This window comes from Excalfactoria chinensis, chromosome 8 (assembly GCF_039878825.1).
Source record: "Excalfactoria chinensis isolate bCotChi1 chromosome 8, bCotChi1.hap2, whole genome shotgun sequence".
In the NCBI taxonomy this organism is placed as follows: Eukaryota; Metazoa; Chordata; class Aves; order Galliformes; family Phasianidae; genus Excalfactoria; species Excalfactoria chinensis.
The window spans coordinates 10,625,382-10,650,799 of NC_092832.1; the positions used below are offsets into that span (position 1 = coordinate 10,625,382).

At 37.4% G+C, this 25,418-nt stretch overlaps 3 protein-coding genes across 8 annotated transcripts in view; 2 read left to right on the plus strand and 1 right to left on the minus strand.

The window, feature by feature from the left end:
* Positions 1-903: 903 nt before the first annotated feature.
* On the plus strand, positions 904-6,736 carry C8H1orf146 (chromosome 8 C1orf146 homolog). The gene is made up of 5 exons (XM_072343305.1): positions 904-972; positions 2,810-2,903; positions 3,961-4,129; positions 5,770-5,848; positions 6,614-6,736. The coding sequence occupies exons 1-5, from the start codon at positions 904-906 to the stop codon at positions 6,734-6,736; spliced, it is 534 nt and encodes a 177-aa protein (XP_072199406.1).
* On the minus strand, positions 4,190-25,322 carry GLMN (glomulin, FKBP associated protein). 4 transcript variants are annotated; one of them, XM_072343301.1, is made up of 19 exons: positions 25,208-25,294; positions 23,920-23,991; positions 22,802-22,927; positions 22,598-22,717; positions 21,608-21,716; positions 20,291-20,537; positions 19,730-19,829; positions 17,600-17,787; positions 17,126-17,179; positions 16,192-16,222; positions 15,734-15,823; positions 15,325-15,366; positions 15,140-15,213; positions 14,774-14,858; positions 12,730-12,839; positions 11,790-11,853; positions 9,417-9,540; positions 7,991-8,073; positions 4,190-7,872 (listed from the first exon to the last, which is right to left on the minus strand). In XM_072343301.1, the coding sequence occupies exons 2-19, from the start codon at positions 23,983-23,985 to the stop codon at positions 7,765-7,767; spliced, it is 1,821 nt and encodes a 606-aa protein (XP_072199402.1). In that variant the 5' UTR covers positions 23,986-23,991; positions 25,208-25,294; the 3' UTR covers positions 4,190-7,764. The 4 variants fall into 4 exon arrangements, with proteins under 4 accessions (XP_072199402.1, XP_072199403.1, XP_072199405.1 ...); XM_072343302.1 differs by having other exon boundaries at positions 6,724-7,872; positions 25,192-25,322; XM_072343304.1 differs by lacking the exon at positions 25,208-25,294 and adding an exon at positions 24,800-24,904 and having other exon boundaries at positions 6,724-7,872.
* The window catches only part of RPAP2 (RNA polymerase II associated protein 2), a 34,563-nt gene continuing 34,346 nt past the window's right edge, over positions 25,202-25,418 (plus strand). The window contains exon 1 of one of the 3 annotated variants that reach the window (XM_072343298.1): positions 25,202-25,384. In XM_072343298.1, the coding sequence (XP_072199399.1) occupies positions 25,324-25,384 (61 nt within the window). In that variant the 5' untranslated portion in view covers positions 25,202-25,323. The remainder of the gene's footprint in view (positions 25,385-25,418) is intronic. The other 2 variants (XM_072343300.1, XM_072343299.1) reach the window with 2 other exon arrangements.

The following is a 25,418-nucleotide window of genomic DNA, read 5'->3' on the forward strand; positions in this document are numbered from 1 at the left end:
AGGCTCCGCAGTGCCCCCTAACGGCGGGCAGCGCTGCACGGAAGCGCGAGACCCCAACCCCGAGGGCGGGAAGCGCGAGACCCTCCCTGTGCTGCCCGGCATCGCTCCGTGTGCCCCGACTGCTTGCAGCCCCGCGGAGCTCGACCTGTGCTGGGCACCAGGTTTGTACAACGAGCAGCGGCTCTCGGAACGAAGCAGCACGAGCTTCTCTCTGCTCAGCAGACCGCGTGCCTTGGGTGTGCGGCTGCGCACTGCCAGCGTGTGGCGGGGGGCCTCAGGAACCAGAGCTCCTCAGGAATGCTTTCTCGAAGTCGTTTATTCGTTCTGAGCCTTCTCCCATTGTGCCCTTGGATGCAAATTTGTTTAAGGACCCATATAGATATTTAGTTGCCATGTTACATAAGCAGTTCAGCAGTTTGTACCTACAAGCATCTTAGAGAGTTGGATTCTGCCTCAGGCTCCAATCTGACCCATAGACATTAGTGCTTTAACCGTTCTATCTCCTCAACCAACAAATCATCACTTTCTTTCTTCGTTAGTTTTTATTATTTTGTTATTCTTATGGGGTAATTTATTTTATGCCCTGTTTTTTCAAATACAGCAGCTGTAGACAAAGAAACAAAGGGGAAAAAAAGGTCTGCTTACCTTTGAAGGCCTCAGGCGAGCAGGGAACTCCAGCAAAAGATCCCCTCACCTCCACTGCCAGCCCTTACACGAGGTCTGTGAAGGGATGGATCCTGGCTCCCCTCCTTCCAGTCACTCAGGTGCACTGCATGCAGCTGAGCTCCCTGGGTTGGCCCTGCCTTCCACCAGGTGCTCAATCACTGCTTCAAGCCATGACTTAGCATTTCTCCTACAGAACTGCAGCTGGCATTTCCTCAGAGAGCCATTAAACCCGTGAAGATGGCAGACAACAGCAAGCAGGAGCAGTCAAAATGGGTAACAACGGTCATTATGAATACAGGCCTGCAGGTATGGTGCCGTTTGCCAAGAGCAGTGGTCAGAGCTAAGAAACACTGGAAGCAGTGTTATGTTCTGTACATGCAAGCACTGTATGCAATGTCAACCAGTGTTCTTTAAGCATAAAGCAGTAACATTATCTGAAGTTGTTTCTAGTAAAGCATTCAGTTTTTTGGTGTTTTTTTTTTCCCCTAGCTACATCTGTACATATTTAGCACTCTTGCTGTTTGCTATTCCAAGTTGCACTGCTCTAGGCTTGTCCTCCTGACTCATTGTTTTTGCATAGTACTGATGCTGCTTTCAGGGACTTCTATAAATAATTCTACCAGGGATGTTTTTAATTTTCTGATCTTCTTCCTCAATGCTTTATTTTCTACATTAGTGCGTCAATGTTGGGATGAATTATTACTCAGTAAACGTGTAGTTCAGCTTAAAATAGCCTTACAGACAGTGATTTATATTTATATCTGTTAATTTCAATTCCCCAGCATAGTGAAAGGCGCTGTCAAGGAGCTGATAATTAGTTCCTGCAGCTGAGGCTAATTTCATGCCAGCTTGAGAGAATTTAGAGGCTGAGGGCTTTGGCTCACTATCAAGGATAGCTTGCATGAGCTTGGCTAACAAGGTCACTGCTCTATCTTTGCTGTACAAATAGATGAGTGGTATTGAAGTCATTCTTGAATTATCTCAGTTTAAAGCCTGTTTATTGCGAGATGACAGCCTGCAAACTGTTCTAGTTTGGGAACTGTTTCAAGAGCAACATTATCTGTAATGGTGAGAGGTACCTGAGGGTAGGGATCACACCAGCCTAACTGCCTCTTACTCATAAGGATTAGTGTGGACTCCCAGGGAGCAAAGATACAGAAATAGCAGAAGTATAAGCCAAAGATCTTTTAATAAGACGTTGTTTTCTATCAATTTTGGTTAGTTTTGCATCGTGAGCTTCCTTTTCTACCCATGTAGCTTTCCTTTTCTTAAAGCTGTTTCACATTTGTGTACCAAATAATTCCCTTTCGGCAGTGGCTCCAAAACAGAGAAATATTCCAAAATTGTGGTTACATCTCATAAGCAGCTGTCACTGCGCATTCCCATTCCATACAAATGCAAAGAGTGAATTTTCTGGTTACTGCCCCCTTCAGGGTTCACTCACTATCTGGACTTTATTTTGTATCTTTTACTAAATCGCTAGAACTCTCTTTATGTCAGGTTGCCTTCATCTTTAATCATTTTATTAGCTAAAAAGGAGTCGGTGGTTCAATCTTCAGAATGTGTGGGTTTGAGCAGCTTTTGCAGAGCGTGCTGCAGAAGAGCTTTTTGCAGGCTGAAATATATATCCAAACCCACTCAATCCCTCAAATGATTACACTGCACAGCGCACTGTTCTAGTTTACTGGAATGTGTTCTGTCAAAAACCTTTAATGAAAATCACTTCCTATACAAAAATCTTCTGAAACATCTTCCAAATGAAATGCTGACATCAACGAGAATGATGCAGCCTAATTAACGGGAGCCTTAGAAATGCACCATTGTACATTCCTCGCTCCTGCAAATCAGACTTTAGCATTTATTACAGAGTGTAAAACATTTGAGTTCTTTTATGTTTTATGGAATGGCTTCCTGTGGCACACTGAAAGTGCGCATATAAATTATAATTCAAATAAAATATTCTGAAATGTAATTAACAGAACATTTTAAATTAATATTTTCCTTTTTTACAAGTAAGATATATATTTAAAAAATAAAATAAAATCTTAAGCAATGACGCTGAAGTTCTCCTGTAACTATTAAATGTTTTCAGAATGTTTCATCTCATCTGTTGGCTGAAAATAACCTGTTAAAATTTATTTAGAATCACGAAATCTCCACAGTTCTACAAAGGCAACAACATCGAGTTCGATATTCAGAATCAGTGGAAATTGGTTCCGTGATTTTTTCCCTTTCTGGTACAGTACTTTGTTTTCAAATTCCTAAACTCTAATGAGGCACAAGATCAGGCCAGGCTCTGTCATAAGCTGCGTTGAACTGAATAAAAGCTGCTGTGTTGGAGTGTCATACAGTAGTGAAAGAAGTGAATGCATATATATTATCAGAGGCTGCAATAGAGAATTTAACAGATTAAATGTTGCCATTGGTCTCTATATCGTATTTGAGGATTCAGTAAATTCTTCTTATAAATGAGCATGTTGAATGCCATTTAAACATAAGATGGCCATCAAGATATTTAGTATTTGGGGATGTAAATACAAAAGAGAGCCTTGGCTTTAATTGTCCAAGTTGAATTTGCAGACCCGGTGGTAAAAAGGGAGATGAGAAAAGGATTCTTGGAGCTGTTTTGATTAGGAAATTACTGAAACTTCAAACATGAAACATCAGTCCATCCTTTCCAGAGCAGAGGATGCTTTCAACAGTCCAGTCCAATATGATCTTTAACCTGAAGCTTTCCTGAACTGCAAGGACTAACAAGGCATTGACTGGCCCAGTCTATTGTGTCTCCTTCTGTTGAACCTCCTACGCTTATGCCTTAACTTTGAACTTAACTTTGTTGAGGGGGTTATAATTTAATTTTTCATGGCAGACATTTTAGTTCAATTTCAAGATGTTGCAGGTGTATTTGCTTACCTTACTTCTAAACCAGAACTGCTGAAGTCTTCAATCAGTCCACATTTGTTCTAAGTTCATTCCACACAGCAGATTCTTGTTCCTGAAACACGTGCTTACAAAGGCATTCAGATGTCTACACTTTGAGTGAATTGAACACTTTTTTTAATGTTATGATAGAAAATAACTTCTGAATTATTTGATCTTAAATTTCCTAGTAATTACTGGCCAAATGTCATGATTGCATTAAACTGTCAAGATGCATGAAATCATTCACTTTTTTGTTGTTGTTGTTCTACCCTTTCAAATTAATGCTTGAATAAGAATTGCTTCCTGATTGGGGTATTTGTAGTGAGAAGGTTTAATCACACTGCTAACACAAATTCATATCAATTTCAACAGGTGTTGCATTTATACTGGCAGACATTCAAGACTTGCTTGTGAGAGGGGAAGAGCAGCTTCTGGAAAGAATTCAGAAGTTTATAAACATACATCGCAATAGCTTTCTGGTTTTGTCAGCTGCTCTCCATGGACCACAGGAATGGAGTGTAACCTTTAGGATTCAGAGAAGGTATTATTTCAACATCAAACTTTCTACTGCTAGGAAGAAATGAAGTTTAACTGTTTATTTGGCAGCCTGGGATTCAGTTGAATTTTATTTTGTTCATACACTGGAAAATTAGCCAAAGAATACGTTTATTAATGGAAAATGAAGAGAATGTTAAGTGAATCTATCTGACATGATAGGTAACAAAAGATGTGTGTCTCCCCCCAAGAAAAAAACAAAACAAAAAAAGAAAGAAAATTCCCTCCCATCTCTTTAGACCTTTGTAACCTTTTTCAAGCTTTTCTCTCACATTGGAAAATGAGGCAATTTTATTTAACTATTTTGTCCTAGTTCTGGCAGCACACTTTCATGGTAAATTCAAAATAGATGAAGTAAGTTTTATTCATATGAAGAGGCTTTGTTGTAAATGATAGATTCTTTACCAGGTTTTAAAATATCTTCACTTGGGAGAGTCTGTTATACTGAGCTAAAACAGTGGAAATAAAACCTGAAAACGTACACTTTTCAGTATATACCTGTTCATAATGGATATTAGATTCTGTTCTATACTTCCATTCAAAACCATCTTCTGGTAGGTACAGTAATCTCTGCTGCAGCTGATTGTCACTCCTGACATCAAAGTGACTATTCTAATGGAGTCTTTGATCTTTACCTCCTTGAAACTAACACCAGTTTCATTATATCCAGGGCATGCTGCCAAGTGCTGAGTGTATGGGATAAAACGTAGGAAACCTATTATCCATTTGCAAAAATTCCATCCATTTTCATGAGAGTTCTTAAAAGCGCTGCCACCATTCAGCAAGAACATATTTTTCAGCTGATGGTAGTGCTAATGTTCAATCTATACTTCAACCGATCTTGTATGTATATTGACCACTAATAACTGTGATGTTTTGAAAACACATTCCCTTTAGAAACTCAGTAATTTTACTTAAATAAAAATATTAGTTTTATCACTGCAGCCCACACCATCTTGATGATGGCAAGGCACAATTATATCTTAGATACACGTGCTTTATTACTAGCTGGCAGTTAGGACTTTGGGCACAGTAGGTAAATCAGTGTTTTTGCTTCTTTTTAATCAAATTTTTAATCCTCTGATTAAATTATGTAGACTTGGACATTCTAATAAAATCGTTAGTATTATCCCATTATTTGAATGTACAGATTGTTATATTTAGACAGTATGCTACAAAGATGCATTTCAAATTTGAAGCTATTTCAAGCAAAATATTTTTAGATCCTTTCCCGTGTTTTGTTTCTCATGGAATAAATAAACATTTTTTTACTGCCACTTTGAAAACAGTCTTCAACAACACAACAAAAGTGTGTTTTGTTCTCCCTGAACATACACGCTCTTAAAAAATTAAGACTGACTGACCGTCAGGGAGTCCTAGAAACAAAAAAAGCCCTTCAGAAATCCCACCTGAACAAATGGTGTAGAGATGGGATAGATAGGTATAAAAAAAGCCAGAATTTACCTGCTGCCTTCAAAGATAAAAGCAATCTTACTCAACTGAAGATGAAAGCAACCTGTGGTACAGATAAAGAAGTTGTTTACATTATGTGGGAATGTTTTTTGAGTTTCGTGGCATAATTAAATGTGAACTTTGAAAGTAACCTTAATTTATTTTGATGTGTAGATTCCTGGGAAGCAATTTACGTATTATACCGGTTCATAATACTGCTGAAACTGTTAAATTGATGCTAACTATAGCTAAGGTAAGCCTAGTTAAATATGATTAAAACCTCAGAACTTCAGAGGTATTTTAACTTGGAAAACATTAGATTTTCCTTAATGGGTCTTTTTGCAAGATATTGCCTACAATCTAGAATCATTTAAGTTGGAAGGGACCTTAAAGATGACCCAGTTCCAACACCCTGCTCTGGGCAGGGTTGCTACCGGCTGAATCAGGCTGCCCAGAACTCCATTCAACCTGGCCTTGAACACCCCCAGAGATGTTAGTATCCACAGCTTCTTTGGGGAACCTGTTCCAGTGCCTCACCACCTTCTGAGTAAAAAAATGCTTTAAATTTCTGCTCATGTATGAAGTCATATTACGCAATCCATGTTACACCTTGAGGTGGGACTGTTGCTCAAATGCTTTAACTGAATGGAATGCATGAAGACAAATGAGACATTTAAGAGTCAATTCACCTCTTTCTGTGGATGGGGACCATGGCAACTTGATCTAGTGGGCGACAACCCTGCCCAAAAGATGGTTCTAAATGATGGTAAGAGTTGATAAATGCTGATTATAACTCTGAACATTGTATTTTTCTAACTTTGTATGGATTCTGCTGCTGTCTGGCCCAGTTTCTTAATGCAGCTTTAACCTAAAATCTTTTAAGATTACAGCTGATCCTATAGAGTTGAATGATGGGAGTAGTTATGTTAGGGCTTGTCTTACAGCTAAAGAGAGACTGAGCATTCATTTTTTCAGACAGTGAACATGTCCTACTCATAATATTTTTCTTTCCTCTCAGATGAATTCCAAGCCACGTGAAGATGATATTTCGCAGAAAATGGCAGTGACAAAAACCCACATAATAGAAAACAGTCCAGTCTGGAAGATGCTTCAGGAGTACCAGCAGTTGCATAGTAATTAATTTAGTGGGGAGTTTTATTCATAAATAAAATTAAATAAATTATAGCAGCTATAAACAATATATAGAATGTTCTTAAAATATACTGTTGCATTTAAAAAACTATATATACAATTTACGAATTTGAAACAAATTTATATTAAATAACTATACAGTGAAAAATATACATTGTGCCCCGTATGTTTTCTAACAAAATAAAAATGTAGTTTAACTGCACGAAAGAGAAGTCATCCTGATATTTGGTTTGATTCTGAACCTATCGTTCATAACAATGTATCAAATTATGTAATAAATCTTAAGGAAAACTTTATCATCAGAGATAACGATGACCAAAACAATTTCAAGATACAGGTTTCCCATGTTCAAGCAGTTGTGTATTGAGCCTTATGCAGTGTGTTTTTAAACACAGGTTTTATCTGTTCTTTTACCGAGTTTTAATACCTTAACTTGGCTCAGAGCTGATTTGTTTTTCTTTAAACCTGGTCTGAATCCTGGTTCGGTTTGCCTTTATGTATTGACTGTAGCTGTTATAGACCTGTTTGTAAATATAGAAGCTTGTTTGTCAATATTAAAAAGTACTAATAAAAATAACTACTCCTTTAACAGTGCTTTTTAATTCCTGGCTCTCCAGGTTACTTTATAAAACTCTTCATCAGACAACAAGTTATCTAAAATATTTGGAAAATGAACAGAACAAGAAATGCACAGTCACACATTCTTACCACAGCACAATACAAAAACGTCTTGTAGATATACTTTCTATACTTCAGAAAAAACATCAAGTGCTGAAGATGAACACTTTAGTAAACAAACCATCTGTGATCACAGACAGAAACAGCAAAATAAGTTTGTTTAAAAAAAAAACAAAAAAAAAAAAAACAGCAACACACATATGAAGAGCAGGATTTGCAGTTTTTCTAGAGGCCACTCTAAGCTATTCTCTAAAGGCTGGTATAGCCCTCTTTTCAATTCAAGTCTAATGATCAAAATGATCTTTCAAAAAGTACATTAACTCAGATATTCCAGTTGACCTATATATTTTCATCCATAACAGCTTTTACTTTCACTTCAATGAGCTCTTCTACTCGAGCTAGAACACTTTCTATTAAATCAAATGTGAAGAGAGCTGAGTGTAAAACCTGAAATGACAAAAAAAATACTGTTATTTTTATTAGAAAAATGGATTTCTTTATTGACTGTACGTGTACGTTTGGCTCCAGATTGAAAATCTAAATACATTTGGAACTGCAAACTCACCTGAAGTTGCATTTCAGTAGTCATAGCAGGCATCTTTTCCCCACTGACCGTCAAAGAACAAATTGTGTTAGAACTGTGTGCCTCTGTAGAAGAAAAGAACCAGACATCAGGCTGCTGTTCCACCTAATTTTTAGAATCAAACAACTTGCAATTAATTAGTATTTATGGACAGTAATTGTTAAATCAGAAGCATAAGGACTGAACAAACACTGAAAAGGAAAAGTACTGAACTTTGAGGACTGCTATCTCTGCCACTTCTATATGATTTATGACTACATTAGCAAACAGGCAGTATTTGTAAACTTGAAACAATTTTATATTGCTAATATTCTCCTTAGAAGGAAATATATAATCTGATTGGTTTTTTAGATACATTTTTAATACTTTCATATCCAGAGATATGCAAGATGACAGACTAAACTTTATCCAGAAAGTGGTTGCATGTTTCTCTGTTCCTGACACACTACTTACAGCAGACAAAACTACAAGGGCAGATCCCAAAATTGAGGGGAATACTTCAACATTCAGACTATGTGCTTGGAATGTAATATAACGCTTACAAAGATTATACGCTGGCAAGAAAGACTAAGCCATTTATTTTAATGAGGTAGGTATCTTCTCTTGAACTCAGATCTCTATGCTTTGTTAAAGACTAAGGACACGTAAGAAACTAAAGTGAACCAGGAAGCTTTTTCTTTAAAAGGACTTCCTTTAGAAAGATATCCACAGGTTATCTTCAGAAAAAATCCCTTCCCTCTGCCTTGTACTTATACAGTTTATAACAACACATAAGGATGTGACTAGGAGCAAAAAGCCGTACTGACATTTCTAGCAGCAGAAGTAATTTCCTTGGGCTGTCTTAATTATACTGGAGACCACAAAGGGACAGAGGATCTGACATACACAGAGCTGGCCTACAGCAGCTATAGCTTTAATTCCCTTAGGAATGTATCTGCTTAACCCTGAGCAGAATTTGATTCTATGTGTCAGATAAAAAAGATCCAGAAGGTAATCCTTTGGGCTTTAAGACACTACCTATTTGCTGTGTGAATTATTTCTTCTTTAGCCTCCCCACACCAACTATGAAACCTAAGGGCTATATATTCACAGAGAGACTTAGATGTTCCTGTCTAACCTTAAAATCCAAAGTATAAACACAGAACAAGGTTTGAATGTCTTCAGGTGACATTTCTGTCCAGTTTCTGTAAGGTTTACAACTGTGATGAGAGATAAACAAGCTCAGATTTTTCTAGTTATGAAAAGTATTAACATCAAATACAGCAACTGCTGAAATATTATGTGAAACCTGGAATAAAATCAATACGTAAATAGAAATAGGTATTTATAGTGCATTCACCACTTCCTTAATTCAAAGATTTCTGAACATGACCAACGCTAAGAAAAAAAAAGAAACACCGCAACAAACCTCTCCTGTTTTCTTTCTTATTCTTTATTTCTGCCTCGTAGTGAGCTTTTGACATATTCAGTCCAACATGCAGAGGTTTTAAAAAGTTCTTCTCAATCTTGGCAAGCGCAGCCCACACACCAGTCTATTCAAAGAGAACAGCACAGAGAAGGTTGTTGCAAGTTATCTTTAACGAAGTAACACAATGCTAAGTTTTCAAGCAGAGTTTTTTTGACTAGTCTTTAATACATAAACTTCTGTAGTGGGAAGGAATAAAATATTAAACTTATGCATTTAAGCACGCACAGCATGGTGATAGTTTAAAAATGTTTGAATTCACACTCCTGAATTAACAGTGCATTGTAACGACAACTGAAAGCTGTGGTAAATGCCATGCTCTTCAAATATAAAACTCTTGTCTATACATTGCAGTTAAAGAAGCGCTGTCAGAATGTTACTGGATATGGTGCTAAGCCCAACTCTACACTCTCAACTGTCACAGTGAATTACATCCTACTACTACATAGGAACTACAATGCACTTACTTTTAAGGTCTTTTTACCTATTGTTTTTAGAACATGTACCAAACACGGACCATATTCCAATCTCCCTTAAAATACACACCAAAGTATTAAATGTTTGCTTACTGCAGAATCCAATTCTTTTTTCATGTTGTACCTACATTGCTACTACCCACTAACAAGAGTTCAGATTTGTCAGAAGTTCTGCTGCACCGGAAATCTGGAATTTGCAAGCAAGTGATGACCCCCATAAGGGCTTTATGACCTAGAGATATTGTCTTCCCAACTGCTGTTTTCACTATGCACACTTACATAAATTTCATATAGAAATATAAAGTGTATATATACACATTTAATCAAAAACGAGCATTAAGCATTTTAGTAGAGTTAAGATTTTAATGAAATCCCTAATGAATCATATACATGTATTTTAAAATCTGTTACATTGCTATGCTCTGTACTCATTTCTGCTCTTCAGTGCAGTAGTCAAAGTGACACACAAACAACCTCTCCAGTTTGGGATGGCTGAAAAGAGTTGCTAATAATGGCACTCAGGAAGCAAGCGATACGAGGGAAAGCTGCTCAAAAGTAAGGCTGTTCGAGGTTACTCAGCATGAGAGGAAAGCTCTGCTCTGGTTCCTCAGAAGCTTGCAGTTGTAAAGCTGCTGTAGAAGGAAACATAAAGCAGACTTTGTGTCTTTAGATACAGGAGCCATTTAAATGACTCCTCTCCTCAGGCAGGATCACCAAAGGGCAGGGCAAAAGATGATGAAAATAAGAATTCTCAATGTTAAATGGTACTGTTGATTACAAGGCACAATTCAAGACATTCTAATCAAATAAGATCAATAATTACTTCCACATTAGTGGTGCTAAAATGAAGAAATAACTACCCAGAAAAATCTGATTTTCTACTTGATTCATGAAAGCGCTTGTTATGCAGCAATCAAAACATATGAACTGAGATGAAAGGAATCATTTTCTTTGTGTTCCATTCGCACTGTCTGAAGGGAGACAAAGGGGAGGTCTGTAAGAACTGGCATGGCTTAAATTTAAGGGAAAACTTCAGAAAAGTTGATGTTATTTTCTCCTCAAACCATAATGACATTCTGTATGCAAGCACTAGATGGTAGTTACAGCAATTGTGTAAGCTACTATGGACAGAGTTTTAATAGTTAGATGAACTCTTTCTTTGCTGACAAAGCTATGCATGTATATGAAGTACAGTACACTGTAATGGGGACATAAGTTAAAATCTCTCCAAACATCTGAGAAACTGATGCAGTCTGTATCTACTTAACTAAATAACATAAGAAACGCAAAACTGAAAGCTATTTTTACTGTTCATTTTCCTGATGCTTTTAGTAATCAGTACCAACCATATTATTATCTTTCCATTCAAACACCACTGAGCACTTATAAAGCTTGTATTCACAGAAGCCAATGTACTCTAAAAGTGGATCATGATTTTTCCAGTATTTTAGGAGAAAATGAGATGCCAAAGTCAATTAGCCCAAACCATAAAGTCAACAAACTGGGGAAAAACAACAACCTACCCTGGGATAATTACCTGCTGGTTAGAATATTTGTCTGACCATGGCATTGCTTACTGACTTCAGGAAATGCTTTACTGCACTTTAATAAAAGGATTAGCTTCTTTACTGTAGTAGTTAAGTATGAATGCAATCAAATTTCATCAGAATAAAACAAAATATCACACATCTCCAAATATTGCTAAAACGCCACCTCTGGATTAGTGACCATTTTGGATGGTAATCTAAAAACCATATCTATGAACAGAGAATAACAGTGTTCACGTGAATTCTGCTCAGTCCGTAGCTAATCAGTAAATTTCACATCGATTTGTACTTACTTGATTATCACTTTCACAATCCTTAATGACTAAATATCTCAGTAGATTCAGTGATGCCATAATCCTGTGAAATAAAAATACACTACTGATCACTTAAAGTGCAGATATTCATTATAGGGATAATAACTTATATTGTCCCTTATCCAGAAACCCTAAAATATCCATTGGTTCAAAATGAAGCCACACTCATCTGCTGAGCAGTATGGCTTAATCAAGAGCACAGCACCTTCCCCGTTACAAGAGAAGCTGTCACTTTGCAAGTAAGATTAAAACTAGCAGCTGACTGGAGGGGCAATAATTGTGAGGGAAGGGGTTTTCTCAAAAGAGAATCACATTACAAAATAGTTGTAACATTCATCCCTGGTAATCCACTGACGATTTGCAACTAGTATGACAGTGGGCTTTTAAAAATTATTTTACTGAACTTTTACTTCTGCATGCTTTTTATATATGCTTTTTCTCTTACCATGCTTTTTAGCAGAAACCATTTCTTACACATAAATATCATTTGCTGTAAGTTACATCGAATAATTTTTACACCCCCAAAGAGACACAACCAACTTCTTTTGTTCCTAACTTGTTGAAGTTACTCTCCTGCTTCTGCAGAAAGCTGCGACAAACCATACATTCCTGAAGGAACACTTTACCAATTAGTTCTGTAACCTGACATCAGACCTTCTACTCTTAGGGAACAGAGAAGGAATGCCTTTCTTATTGTCAACATCAGTATAATAGCACTGTAACATTTTTCTCTGCAGAGTTAGTTGAAAGGATGGTTTAAATTGGTGATTGTTTACATCTTTATTTCAAAAAATCTAAAATACACCGATGTTTTCACTTAATTAGTTACATGACGGTAACTACTCTCACTGCAGTAAGGTGGTCTGAAGACTTCTATGTGATTAAAAAACAGAAACCTCTAACTGTGCTTACAACTCACCTATCTGAGTTTTGCAGAAGGTCTGTCTCAGCACCTTCAGGAAGCAAAAGCACTAAATCTAGAAGGGAGATGAGGTGATGTCCTGTAAACCAAACGTTGTCGTGTGCTTTCTGAAAAATGATACAAAAAAGTTTATCTGAGTACATAATTTAAACCTAAAATTGAGATATCTTAATTAAATCTTAAGTAATTTAACATAGATAATTTAATGGTGAAGGTTCTAGAGGGCAAGACATAGAGGAGCAGATCAGGTCCCTGGGTTTGAGTGGCCCAGAGCAGAGGAGCTGAGAGGAGCCCTTATGGCTGATGCAGCTTCTCACAGGGAGCAGAGGAGCACGCTGAGCTCTGGTGGCAGTGACAGGGCCTGAAGGAACAGCATGGAACTGTATCAGGGGAGGAGCAGGCTGGGTGTTAGAAAAGACTCTTCACCAGAGGGTTGCTGGGCATGGAATGGGCTGCCCAGAGCAGAGGTCACAACCCCAAGTTGCTGGAGTTCAAGAAGCATTTGGACAAAGCTCTCAGAGATAGGGATTTTTGGGTGGTCCTGCGCAGAGCTAGAGGTTGGACTTAATGACCCTATTGGATCTTCCAGATCACAGTACTCTATGAATCGTACGAACAATCTGGGGAAAGCAGAAATTGAAAACAAAATAAATGCTGGAAGAAATACTTTGTAACTATTATTATTATTATCTATGATGCAAGTACACAAATTTGTCGTGTGACAATTCTCTCCTCTGCCTCCCAGATTGTTCTTCTCAATTTCAGTAGAAAAGATTTCCCACCCCTTCATCACATCACAATCACTATAGTTAATACAAGTTTACACAACTTGTAAACAGGTCGGACAAAGAAATATCACCTACAGGACAAAACTTATACCAGAGGCAAAAAAAACAAAGCCAGAAATGGATTAGAAGGGAAACAAAAAGGGCCATCTGTGTTAAGTCAGGTCAAACGAGGAATGTGAAAAGACTAACGCTAGCTGGGCAGGGAAATAAGTTGCTAACAATTTTATGTTCTTATCCATTTCTTTATGTCTTCTCTGCAGCAGAATTATTTGCAATAAATCAAGTCCATATAAAGAAATTTGTAAGTTATTTGCCTTCTTGACAGCCAGGGTATTCTACAGAGAAGAAATGCATTAGCAGAATTCTGAAGCTGCAAAGTCAACAAATTCATCAGTACAAAAGTTTCAGAATATGTTTTATCTATTCAGCTTTAGTGCAAGCCCTTTTTAGAAGAGTTTTCACAGTATTATCTTGCTTATCCCCTGCTGATTCAATGGACAGGACCGACTACAGTCTTATAAAGGTAATTATCTGTTATATATCATAATTATGACGTGAATTATGAATGTGTTATAATATTTAATGTTATCATGAAATATGCATGAGTTGACTGTATTGTCCTGTTTGACAAAAAGGAATACCTTAGAGATCAAATTTGCTTTGAAAAAGGCCCTTAGCAGTAAAAATGAGAAGAGATGAAAAAGCAAAAAAGTTAATAATTTACTTTTTGTTAAGTTTTCCAATTTCCTCCTATAAATGATTATAAAATATGAGATTTAAATGGCTTTGATCTAGCTCAACTCTTCCCAAAGAATTTAGCATTTGTGAAACACTCACAGAGTAATGCTGAATGTCATCACAAAACACAAGATAAAGAATAATAGATCTTTCTGGACTGTAGCATTTGAATTATACTGAGAAAATGAGGAACTGTGAGGATGAAATAAAACTCCGTGCAGATCCTCTTCAAGGACTGTTTTTCCAGTACAGAAAATGTAATAATAACCTATTTAAAAAAACGCAGTAGGATCATGTAATTTAAAAGTGTGTTTAAGAATCATAATGGAAAAATACACCGGCACAAAGAAACCAAATCAATATTGTAACATTTCCCAATCTTATGCTGCTATTCAACATGTGGTTCTTTTGTATTTCCTTTTTAAATGCATCACTGAAATCTTAAGTTATACACGTTTTCTCAATTCAGATACAATCTTGAGAAGAGAAATATATTTTAATAGAAATAGGCTTACCGTTAATGATAAGTGAATCTGATCTTTAATATTTTTAATAATGTATCCTTCCACGCCAGCATGGTTGCTTGTCTTCAGTAAACACCTTCAAACAAAAGTAGATGTTATATCTTCAGAACTGCCTATGTCTTTAGCTAAAGACTTGGATAACACTGTGCCTTATTCACTAAGTGACAGTTTCAACACCAGGTTACATCTGACAGCTGATTGTATGAGAGACGACTGACATTCATTATTTACTCACCAATTAACATAGTAAAGTTAATGTAATTTACCAGATAGATAAAAATGATTTCTGACAGCTTGCAAGCAATGAAGTTACAGCGAGGCTTGTATTATACTATCTACAGTAATTTGAATGCATACCTGAATAATGTATATTTTCCCTCTGCTTCAAATTTATCTATGAACAATTGCAAAATACTCAAACTCTTCTTTCTCTAAAAAAACAACCATAAATGTATTAAATGCTAATAATAACAAAAATACATTATGTGATTCATTCTAATTAAACTCAGTACATAAACCATTCTGTAGGTCACATTACATACCAGATGCTCCATGGGACAAAGGGTCATAACTTTCACCAAATCCTGCAGTTAGACAAAGAAACTGTAGTTACACGCACATTATTACATCACATTGAACAAAATCTGATCAAGGTATTAACAAACAAGCCAGGCCTCCAACAGTTGCATCCAAATAAAAAAGTATCTGAAGTAGCAAGAGCCATCTAAAGTATAACTTATTTGTCATTATAACTTCATGCTGCAGTGTGTATCAGAGGATAAACAATTCAGCGTAGCATGCAATTCAGTACAGCATGACACTATAGGATTCAGTCTGACAACACAATTGCATGAAGATTCAGTAGCACATCCTCCCTCCAGCACTTGGAAAACAACTGAGTATGGTTTATAATCAACTACAAAGGCAGTTCTGTACACTGCTTCTTGTTACCTGAGGCACATTGATAAATTCTCTGAATTCCAAATACTGATGAAGAAGGCCATTATCTTCCATTCTCAGTAAACAGCTCTCAAACAGATCCTGAAGGTGGGAAGGAAAATAAACAACTGCCAACACTTTGCATATATACAGGACATTGATCTGTACGCTTAACATTTCACGGCTAGAACAACCTTTACTACAATTCACGTATTTGGATCTCCTAGGAGCTATAAATTTAGGTAGTAATGGTAGTTTACATGTATACAAATGTGTGTAATGTACAATACATTCATTTAAATGGTCATAAGACTGAAGAACATCTAACTAAGCCTCAAAATATTCCTGAAACTGTTATCCAAACCATTCATACTTTTCTAAGAAAGAGAAACTAAGGTTTTACAATGCTAAAATTGAAAAGAATCAGCATTCTAACAATGAACATTTGATCAAAGGAAAAGTAAACTTACAAGTCCTTTAGATAACATAGATTCTTCTGTTCTGTAAAGAAAAAGACATCAAGTTGTAAATTAAGGAGACACTTAATAACGATGTTTCAGATGAAATAGTTGATGACAAGAAGGAACTTGGCTGTTAACAATTTTCATTCTGATTTCTAAACATGATGCCTTCATTGAGCCTCTCAAAAAATTTTTAGAATAGATTGAGTATATATAATTAATAAAAGCTGCAAATTAGACTCCTCTCTTAAGGGTCAGAACTGCTTAGTTTTTTTCCCTTCTTAATATCTGTGAGATAGCAGCTCATATCCCACAGGTATCAAGATACTAATTAACAAAGAAAACAAAACTTGTACCAAATTTTTCTATGCACACAGACAGCTCTGTGAGACAAAGCAAAACACACCAAATCCTAAAAAGAATAGGCCAAGAGGTTTTGTTTTACTAGGAAATCATAAGGAGTCATAATCAGAAACTTCTCCCTTCTACAGCAATGCTAGAAACTATTTGGTCAACACTGCTGCTAATGGAAGGCAAAATAAACATACGGAGAAGCTTGGTTTCCTCTAGAAAGACAGACCTCTAATCAGAGTGTGTATCATATCAGAATACATTCAGTTAGCACTATCTTATACTCCTACAGAGTATACAGAATGACAAATAAATATACACTAATTATTCTGCCTTAATTTTGAACACCTGAATAAATTTTCTTAAAAGAATAGATGAATGTTTTACACAATTTGCTAAAGCTCTTAGCAAAAGAGAATATCATCTTGTCACAGAGCTTGCAATTTTAACTGACAGCTTTAAGGATCACCTTTGAACTTATCTGGCATAATCAGAATTTGATTCTATGAATTATTAGAAAAGACCAGGAATAAAACATAGGACAAAAAAGTTCCCTCTATTATCAGGAGCTCCAAATATCATATAATCCTACCTTTTCAGTAGCACTTCTATATGTGTCATATTGCACTGCAGAAGGTACGAAGGACTAAAAAAGAAAGTTATGTTTATATTAAAGTGCATAAGCATTTTCACAGCTAATCCATTTGAAAGCATTAGTCCTTTTGGAAAAATCTGTAGAAGTATATTTACAAAACTAAAAGTTCTGAAATAGGTGCAAAGCACTACATCCAATTTCTGTTTATAATTCATATGGGCATCTGTCTACATAATTTCAATACAAATTAATTTTCAGAGTAAGACTAATCCTATCAGTTTATTTTAAAGGTCAACTCATCTACAGTCAAACTATAGCAATCTGCAGAACTGTTGAACTACATAAAGCTGCCACAAAACTAAAACTGGTGAAATACAGTTTTCATTAATAGCTATTAAAAATAAAATAGTTTTATTTTGTTCAGAAGTTTCCAAGTACAAACTTAATGTAAGTGAGAAGAACAGCTCTTACCTAAATACCATCGGAAAGCAATTGATACCAAAATGCTGAACAAACATCAGGTATGACAGACATGCCAAAGAATCTGCAGAATTATTTCTCTCTACGTCCTCAAACTCTTGATTCTCCCAGGACGATCTTCTCCTTTTATGATGTAAAAACACTAGTGGCACTAATTCTCTCATATCCAGCAAAATGTCCTAAAAAGAAAGTTAGATTTCACTTAATTGCCTTTAAAAATCTGTATGCTTAATAAATTACAAAGCTTAAACAGTCTTTACAGTAAAATATCCTAAGTAGGGTATGTAGAAATCACTAGAAATATTTTGTGAATATTTATGATACATACACAAATGAAAAACCTTCTGGGAAAAACAAATACTGTCAGAAAAGTGCTACTAAGACAGCAAAGTCAAGCACTCAAAAATTAGCAAAAGACTTCACAAGAGTCACCCTGCAAAACCTAATCTGGCTGCATTATCCACAGATGCTATGAATAATAATGGCCTCCTGCCCACGTTATGCCACAAGAGTTGTGTTTTTCAAGGAGTACTCAGTTGTTTGCTCTCTGACTATTAAACACTATGCAACATGATGTTCACCTGCCAAAGGCAAGGCCTGTTTTAAAGTTTGAATTGTTCTGTATGGCCTTTCCAGTGACTCACAGCAGGAAGACACTGGAGAACTTCACAACTACTATACGTCTGTTCTTTTCCCCAACAAATCTATGTGGATTAAGAGTTAATGTAATTTCTACTGTATGAATTATAGAGAAGCAGAGGTTAATCCATCCTTCCAGTGTTGTCCAAACCAAATATCCAAGACCTGACATTCTGGAGAATTAGGATTACATCAGATGTCACATTCTTAAATGCATCTTTACCGACCTTAGCCACAGTACTCATTAACCAATTCCACAAAGAGCAGAAGTGGATTTCTTGAGAAAACAAAGAAGAAGTAATTTATAATTAGCATAATAAATGTTTTCGGACTGTGCCCAATGGGAAAGGCAGGGATAAAAGCCCGTTTTTCAGAGCAGCCTTAACTATCTTAACCTTTATATCATGTTCTGGTAACCTCTGCCTCCATCACTGCGCATCTTAAAAGTTCTGCAATAAAAGAAGCAAAGATCTCACAGGCAAGCTTCTCTTTCATTGCACAGCTCTAATTAATCCATGCAACAGTTCCATCCTACACTGACTGAGATATTCTGTGGAAAAAAAAACCAAAATGATCATGACAGAAGAATTAATTATGGTTGAAAATAACCAAAAATGTTGCTAACTACACAGCGTGCTTGACTTTACCATCATAACATTGGGATGTAAAATTTTGTGTGCAGATAGTCTTACATTATTAAAAACAAGTTGAAAAAGAAACAGAGTTGCATCGCGTAACAACTTCCAGACTTCCTCTGCATTCATGCCTACAAACACAAACACACACACATATGTGCCTTCCTCATCTCAGATGGCTCCAATTCTTCCTTTTCAGCCAGCTTCAGTCCCCACTCTACCTATTCTAAAATCTCCCTTGCCTTCTTGCCTTCTTTGGCTTTCGTCATTTCTGTGTGGTGTTTGCATTTTCCTCCTCTAACCAGCTAACAAGAGAATGAATTCCAAAGCTCAAATTTAATGCTATTCCTTCATAGTGCCAATATTAAAACAAGTGTATCCACAGTCATTGAAACAACTTAATAGTTGCTACGCAAAATGTTCAAAACCAGAATAACTGCACTGGTCACATGGAGTGGCCAGCTGGCACTGCACTATAGGGAAGTAAGAGATTTCTGAGTGCAAAATGTGGATTAATACTTAGATTTTACCTTCACAAAGCAGTGAAGACAATAAGTCAGATGTTTATAAGAAATCATACTTAACCAGGTAAAAAACAGCTAAAACAAAGTAGCTGATTCAGAGAACAGTCCAAACTGGCTTATCAAGGAGCAAAACTGCATCTGTAAGGTTTATCACTTCCAAGGATGGAACCTTAGCCTACTACAAACATTTACATACTCACATGATCTTATCCTGGACAGCCATCACACTAACCAGTAACAGAAATGAAGTGAACTTCCTGTTCGCAGTTCTGAACCACACAACTGCTCTGACAAGCACTTCAATTCATTCTGAATGCACTTACTATAATTTCAGCTGCAAAATGACGAAATGGATGTTCTTCAATGCCTCCCATTTGTTCAAGCTGAGCTGTCAGTAGTGGGTATTTCAGGCTTTTCATACAGCTGAAAAAAAAACAACAGGTGAAATCTCACAGAAACTACAGCAATGTCAGCAATGGTCAACAAGGTCTATATTCATTTTGGCTGCTGCTGTTCCTGATATTCCAAGAACAGAAGCAAAAATGTCTCCCATAGGAGCATTTCTTAGAATTCACCTCCAGAACTGGATTATCCTCACTTTTGCACCTTTGAGTTGAAGCACCAGGACTGCCAAATGAGCTCCATATCACAGAGACTAATATTTCTTAATTTCCTTGTACTAAAAAATTATTTTTACTATTCTTTTTTCACTTCATAAAAATGCAAAAGATGTTTTTTTTTCTTTTTGAAATACAGCATTATTTTCTATGTTGGCAGCACTGTAAAAACTTTAATAAGACTGTTTATTTACTGCACGTGTAATAAACATCTACTTTCATTTTGTTTCCCTACAGGAATACATTAAGCTAATATTAAATGCTCACAACTTCACTAATTCTTCTTTCAGCTCCGTGTCATTGTATTCTGATGATTTTTCCATGTTTTTAACAACTTCATTCACAAAAGGTTTAGCAAAGTCCACCACTGCATTACAGCACTGACAGAGACCAAGTTTATCTTCTTGTATTTGTTGCTTTGTATATGGTACAGGCAAGGGAGTAAGCTGATCCATAATCATGGCCAAAGATAAGCCCACTGAGTAGGCCTTCTTGTTCTGAAGTTTCAAAAGCACTGAAACAAAGAGAACATTTTAAGACATTAAGTTAATGTTTGCTGGAGGAATGTGTGAAAAAAAGCAACAGGACTGTATAAGAAAGTCTTCACTTTCAGGGGAGCAGAAGAACTAATATCTCAATTCAGATGTACAAGCCTAGCAAGACTTATCAGCTTATCATCATTATCAGCTAATCTATTTCACAGTAGTTAATATGACCATAGAGTTGAGAATGATGTATTAAAGCAGTCTTGCATTTCCACACATTCCTCTTTTCTCTGTTGCAAACTCATGAAGGCAGAAAAATCTGTCTTTTTATAACTAGACTAAACAAAATAACATCCATTTTTCTGACCTGGAAAACCTCTTTAATATGGCTTTCCTGCTATACTCTTACTTACTTGACAAAAGACTTTCTGCTCAAGATCTGACTCTTCACTAAGCAGCTCAGAGCTGCTCTATACTCCATGGCAAAAACAACATAGGGTCTTACCACACCAAGGAAGCAGCACAAGTCACTTTCCATTTAAACTGATCTCAGCACACACTAGCTGCAGATTGCTTATGTAACAAAATACATATTTCTCATTACCAAAGTGCTTCCCTTGTTAAATTCTAACTTAATTCAGTAACGCAGCTCAGAGACTGCCATAATTGGACTTAAACTTGATAAGAAGGTGTGACTCAATTTCACATACCAAGAGAGAAACTACTACTTGTTACCTACTTAACCAGTATCTCAATCTGTATTTTTAATTTTTGCATGTAAAACACAAGAATGCAGTTTTTCAATTTGTATTTTTCAGCTTGTTTCGATTACAAATAGAAGTTTTATAATTTTAAAGTTTTAAAAGTTAAATAATGAATTCTCTAAACCTATGAGTCCATGTAATTCTATTTCTGTAATAAGGATGTGTGTTTTACAACTGCAAAAAATAACCACATTTTGTGAATGAAGAAAAATGTTACGTTTTCATCTGAGGCTATCCATCTTAATTAAAATCCACTTCAATTACTCCACCAAAGGCTAAACTAATTTCATAAATAATATTCTTTGTCAGAAATCACATGAGAGAGTCACTGTTACCTGTCTGCAGGGGTTGAAGCAGTAACATGATAGTCTGGCACACCTGTTCTCCTGATGTCTGCTCAATCTGCTCAAGTAAACCCAAAAAAAGTTCCTTTGGATTGCACAGCTACAAGAGATGGACAATACATACATTTGAATCCCCATAGTTATCAGGTATAAACCAAACAAACAGGAGAAAAAAAAACACATCACAAACTGCAATACAGAAACTCCTGAACATTAAGAAAACAGATTAGAATATTCAAAATTATCTTAAATAAATATGAATAAATACATTCCTATAGTAAATGTACTGTTCTGAGTGCATATGCATGCACAGAAATCAAGTTTAGTGCCATTAGATTTGCTATGTTGTATAAGTATCTACTTTAGCAAGTTATTCCTTAGCAGTAGAGAGAAAAGAAAAACCTCAGTGTGAATTTGGCTTAGTTTGTAAATTGTTTTCTAAGCAGATAAAAATGAAAAAGAACTGAAAGGGAATCTCCTACAGATTAAACCTTATTTCCCTGTGACTTCACCAGAATTCAGATACTCAATGTCACAACCCAAATCCTGCCAGAGTCCACTAAGTGTCTGGAGAACACTCTCAGACGTTGGACTTGAATTTTGGGTGGCCCTGTGTGTAGCCAGGAGTTGGACTTGATGAAACTTGTGAATGCCTTCCAATCATTCTACAATCTGCCATAGACACAGGTAGCTTTGCTGTGGCTACATCAACTGCAAAAGCTGGTTGCTAAGAACTTTTTATTGGACAATGTCTAGCTTGGTTTTATCTAAAATTGTCTAGATTTATTAAAAAGTTCACTACCTCTCAGAATGTTATCGCTGTGTCTACTTCAGATAAAACTGGCCCATGAGTTTAACAGCGATGTGGAATGGGCAGAAGAACTCAGAAGCGTTCATGTCCTATTTCCTCTCGAAGTCAGATGGACTTTCTGCCCCTTCCTTACAAATATCTCATTACAATCATATATTTCAAAAACATACCTGCACCAACTGATCTAATATCTTCAGGTAGAGTTCTCGCTTCTCATCTTCCTGTTTATATGCTAAAATACATCTAACAAGAGGAGAGATGAGATTCCAACCCATATTCTTGATGACAACCTACAAATCAGATTTTCAGAGAATCAACCAAAACTGGACATTTTCTAAACACAGAAGGATCGTATTTATGGAAGTCAAACTCACCCTATTTTTCACATTTTGAATCACTTCTAATAACTGAGCAGCATATCCATCTTCTAAACACTTCTGACCTGCTACCTGAAACAGATTATAATCTTCTCCTCTAAAATCAGCTTCTTCCAGAATTTGCTATAAAGAAAATAAGCATGTTTAACTCCTTATTTTAAAAAGTAAATACAAAAATAATTAAACATAAGCTTCCTTTCCAAAATCAGAAGTAATGTCACAGTAACTTTTCTTTTAACATATAAAAAATAATACATAAGAGGTTACCAAGAGCTACCACAGAAGGTAAGGCAGTATTTCAGTAGCTATTTCTAAGTCTAAACTACAGTTTCTTATCTAGATGTATTTTCCCCAACAATTTGCCCTGATATGGAGTACCGTATCTAGTTTGAGTACTGTATCCAGTTCTGAGTACTGGATTCATTTCCAGGCTCCCTGGTACAAAAAAGACAGAGTCCAGTGGAGGGACACAAAGATGATATAGGGCCTGGAGCATCTCCCCTACGAGGAAAGGCTGAGTAAACTGGGTCTATTCAGCCTTGAGTAAAGAAGACTCAGAGGTGATCTTATTAACATCTATAAATATCTTAAGTGTGGGAGTCAAAGGGACATGGCCAACCTCTTTTCAGCAGTCTGTGTGGACAGGACAAGGGGAAATGGCCATAAACTGAAGCACAGAGGAAGCTCTGCATCAAAATGAAAAGGAGCTTCTTCATAGTAAGGGTGACGGAGCACTGGAACAGGCTGCCCAGGGAGGTTGTGGAGTCTCCTTCTCTGGAGATATTCAAGACTACTCCTGGACGCCTACCTGTGCAGCCTGCTGTAGGGGGCCTGCTTTGCAGGGGGCTGGACGTGATGACCTCTGGAGGTCCCTTCCAACCCCTACAGTTCTGTGATTCTGTGATAGGTTCACTTGGACACATTCTGCTGAGAGAAACAAGAACACTTCTTTCTCCAAGAGGGAGAACTTGGGAAAATAGTCAGGGAGAAGTTAATGAAACATGGAGACTAAACCCAGATAGCAGTGAGGAGATCTTCTACAAGTGTCTTGTATTTTGAAGCCATAGAGTGAACCTTTCACTGCTTGCATTTATGACTTTTATGAAAGTACTTACGCATCTTTGTATTATAGCTTGAAGTTCATCAACAGCCATTATAGTTTGAGTTTGTTCTTCAGGCATTGAAAACTATGAGGAATTAAAAGGTACAGTATTAAAACACGTTAAGTAAACACAGAAATTTTTAAAAATCACATTATTAAAGACACCAAATAGAGAAATGAGAACAATCTTTTAGCTACTGCATGACCACGTACACTGACAACTGCAGCCAAAGCAGAGCACATCTGGGCTTGCTGTGCACCAACCACAGTCCCCCATGCTGTGCTTTCTGGGGGTACCCTCACTGGGTGAGCACTCTGCCTGCTGCTTGGGAGAGGCACAGCACATGCAGGTGCCTGCTGCCTTGCACCAACAGTGTTTTAGTCCAGTCCAGACTACATATGCAGCATCATTCACTTCCTTGCAATGTTGGCCGATCAAGCAGTCCTTTATCTTTAGGTGCAACAAATAAAAACTTCAATTTTGGGGATTTCTGTTTGTTTAACAGTTTTGAGTAATTTCTTCTGCCTAAGACTTGTTATACAGCCACTGTGCCTAATCCACCACCTCTGCCCTTGGATGATTTGCAAACCATTCATCAAAGCACCCAGAATCTGCATTCTTACAGATACCTCAAGGTGCCGCCCACCATCTCTCCTTTTGAACCTGACCTCGGTTACCTAACACGGCACCAGGATAATCACTTATGTGGATATCTACAAAACCCAGTCGACTCACAACAGCATAAAAACGCGCACGTGCGAATTCTGACGCCCAAAGAACACAATAACTCCCTATTCTCAGCTGCCTAATTTAACATTTGCACTTCCCTGCAATCCAGCAGCGTTCCCAGCCTGACCTTTCAGTTTCACAACCATCACACACGCTTCGTTACCGCACGCCGTACTACGAGCCGGACGTTGCTGAGCCCCTCGGACCAGTTTCCATACGTTGTCCGGCTCTGATGTTTCCCCCCCAGCCCTCGGACACGTGACGGCTCACACGGCGCTGCGGGACCTCCCCGCTCAGCTCCCGCACGCTGTCAGGCCTTACGACTTAACCCAGTTTCCAATTACATCTTCCCAGCGGTTCCAGCGGCAAACGTACAGCACCGAAATAAACAGAAACCTCCTGCCGCTAATACTCGGAGCCCTTCCACCTCTATTAAACACATTCCTCAGCAGCTTTCCCACGTGGGGTGCACAATACACGCCAGCACGAGGGGCTGCTAACGTAACCCTTTAACCCAGGGCTGAATTAAAAACAAACACCGCAAGAAGCGCTCACCGCTCACGGCACCCACCGTAACCGCACCGCTCCGGTCGCACAGCACTGCCGCCTCTCCTCGCTCCCGGCCCGGGCCAGGCCGACACGGCTCCGCCTCCGGTGAGAGGTCAGGGGGAGGGAGCCGGCAGCGCCATGATGGCGGATGGGAAGTCGCAAGGCAGTGCGAAGGGGAGGCCCGGCCGGCGGCGCGCAGGTGAGTTCCGCGCTACGCTCCGCCTGCCCCGCGC

Coding starts and splice junctions, on each gene's coding strand:
- C8H1orf146 (XM_072343305.1), top strand. CDS start 904: ATGGCAGACAACAGCAAGCAGGAGCAGTCAAAATGGGTAACAACGGTC. Junction 973..2,809: donor TTATGAATACAGGCCTGCAG/GTATGGTGCCGT, acceptor AAATTTATTTAG/AATCACGAAATCTCCACAGT. Junction 5,849..6,613: donor TGATGCTAACTATAGCTAAG/GTAAGCCTAGTT, acceptor CTTTCCTCTCAG/ATGAATTCCAAGCCACGTGA.
- GLMN (XM_072343301.1), bottom strand. CDS start 23,985: ATGCCTGAAGAACAAACTCAAACTATAATGGCTGTTGATGAACTTCAA. Junction 21,717..22,597: donor TATTAGATCAGTTGGTGCAG/GTATGTTTTTGA, acceptor CATCTCTTGTAG/CTGTGCAATCCAAAGGAACT. Junction 12,840..14,773: donor AGATTCACTTATCATTAACG/GTAAGCCTATTT, acceptor ATCATTTTTCAG/AAAGCACACGACAACGTTTG.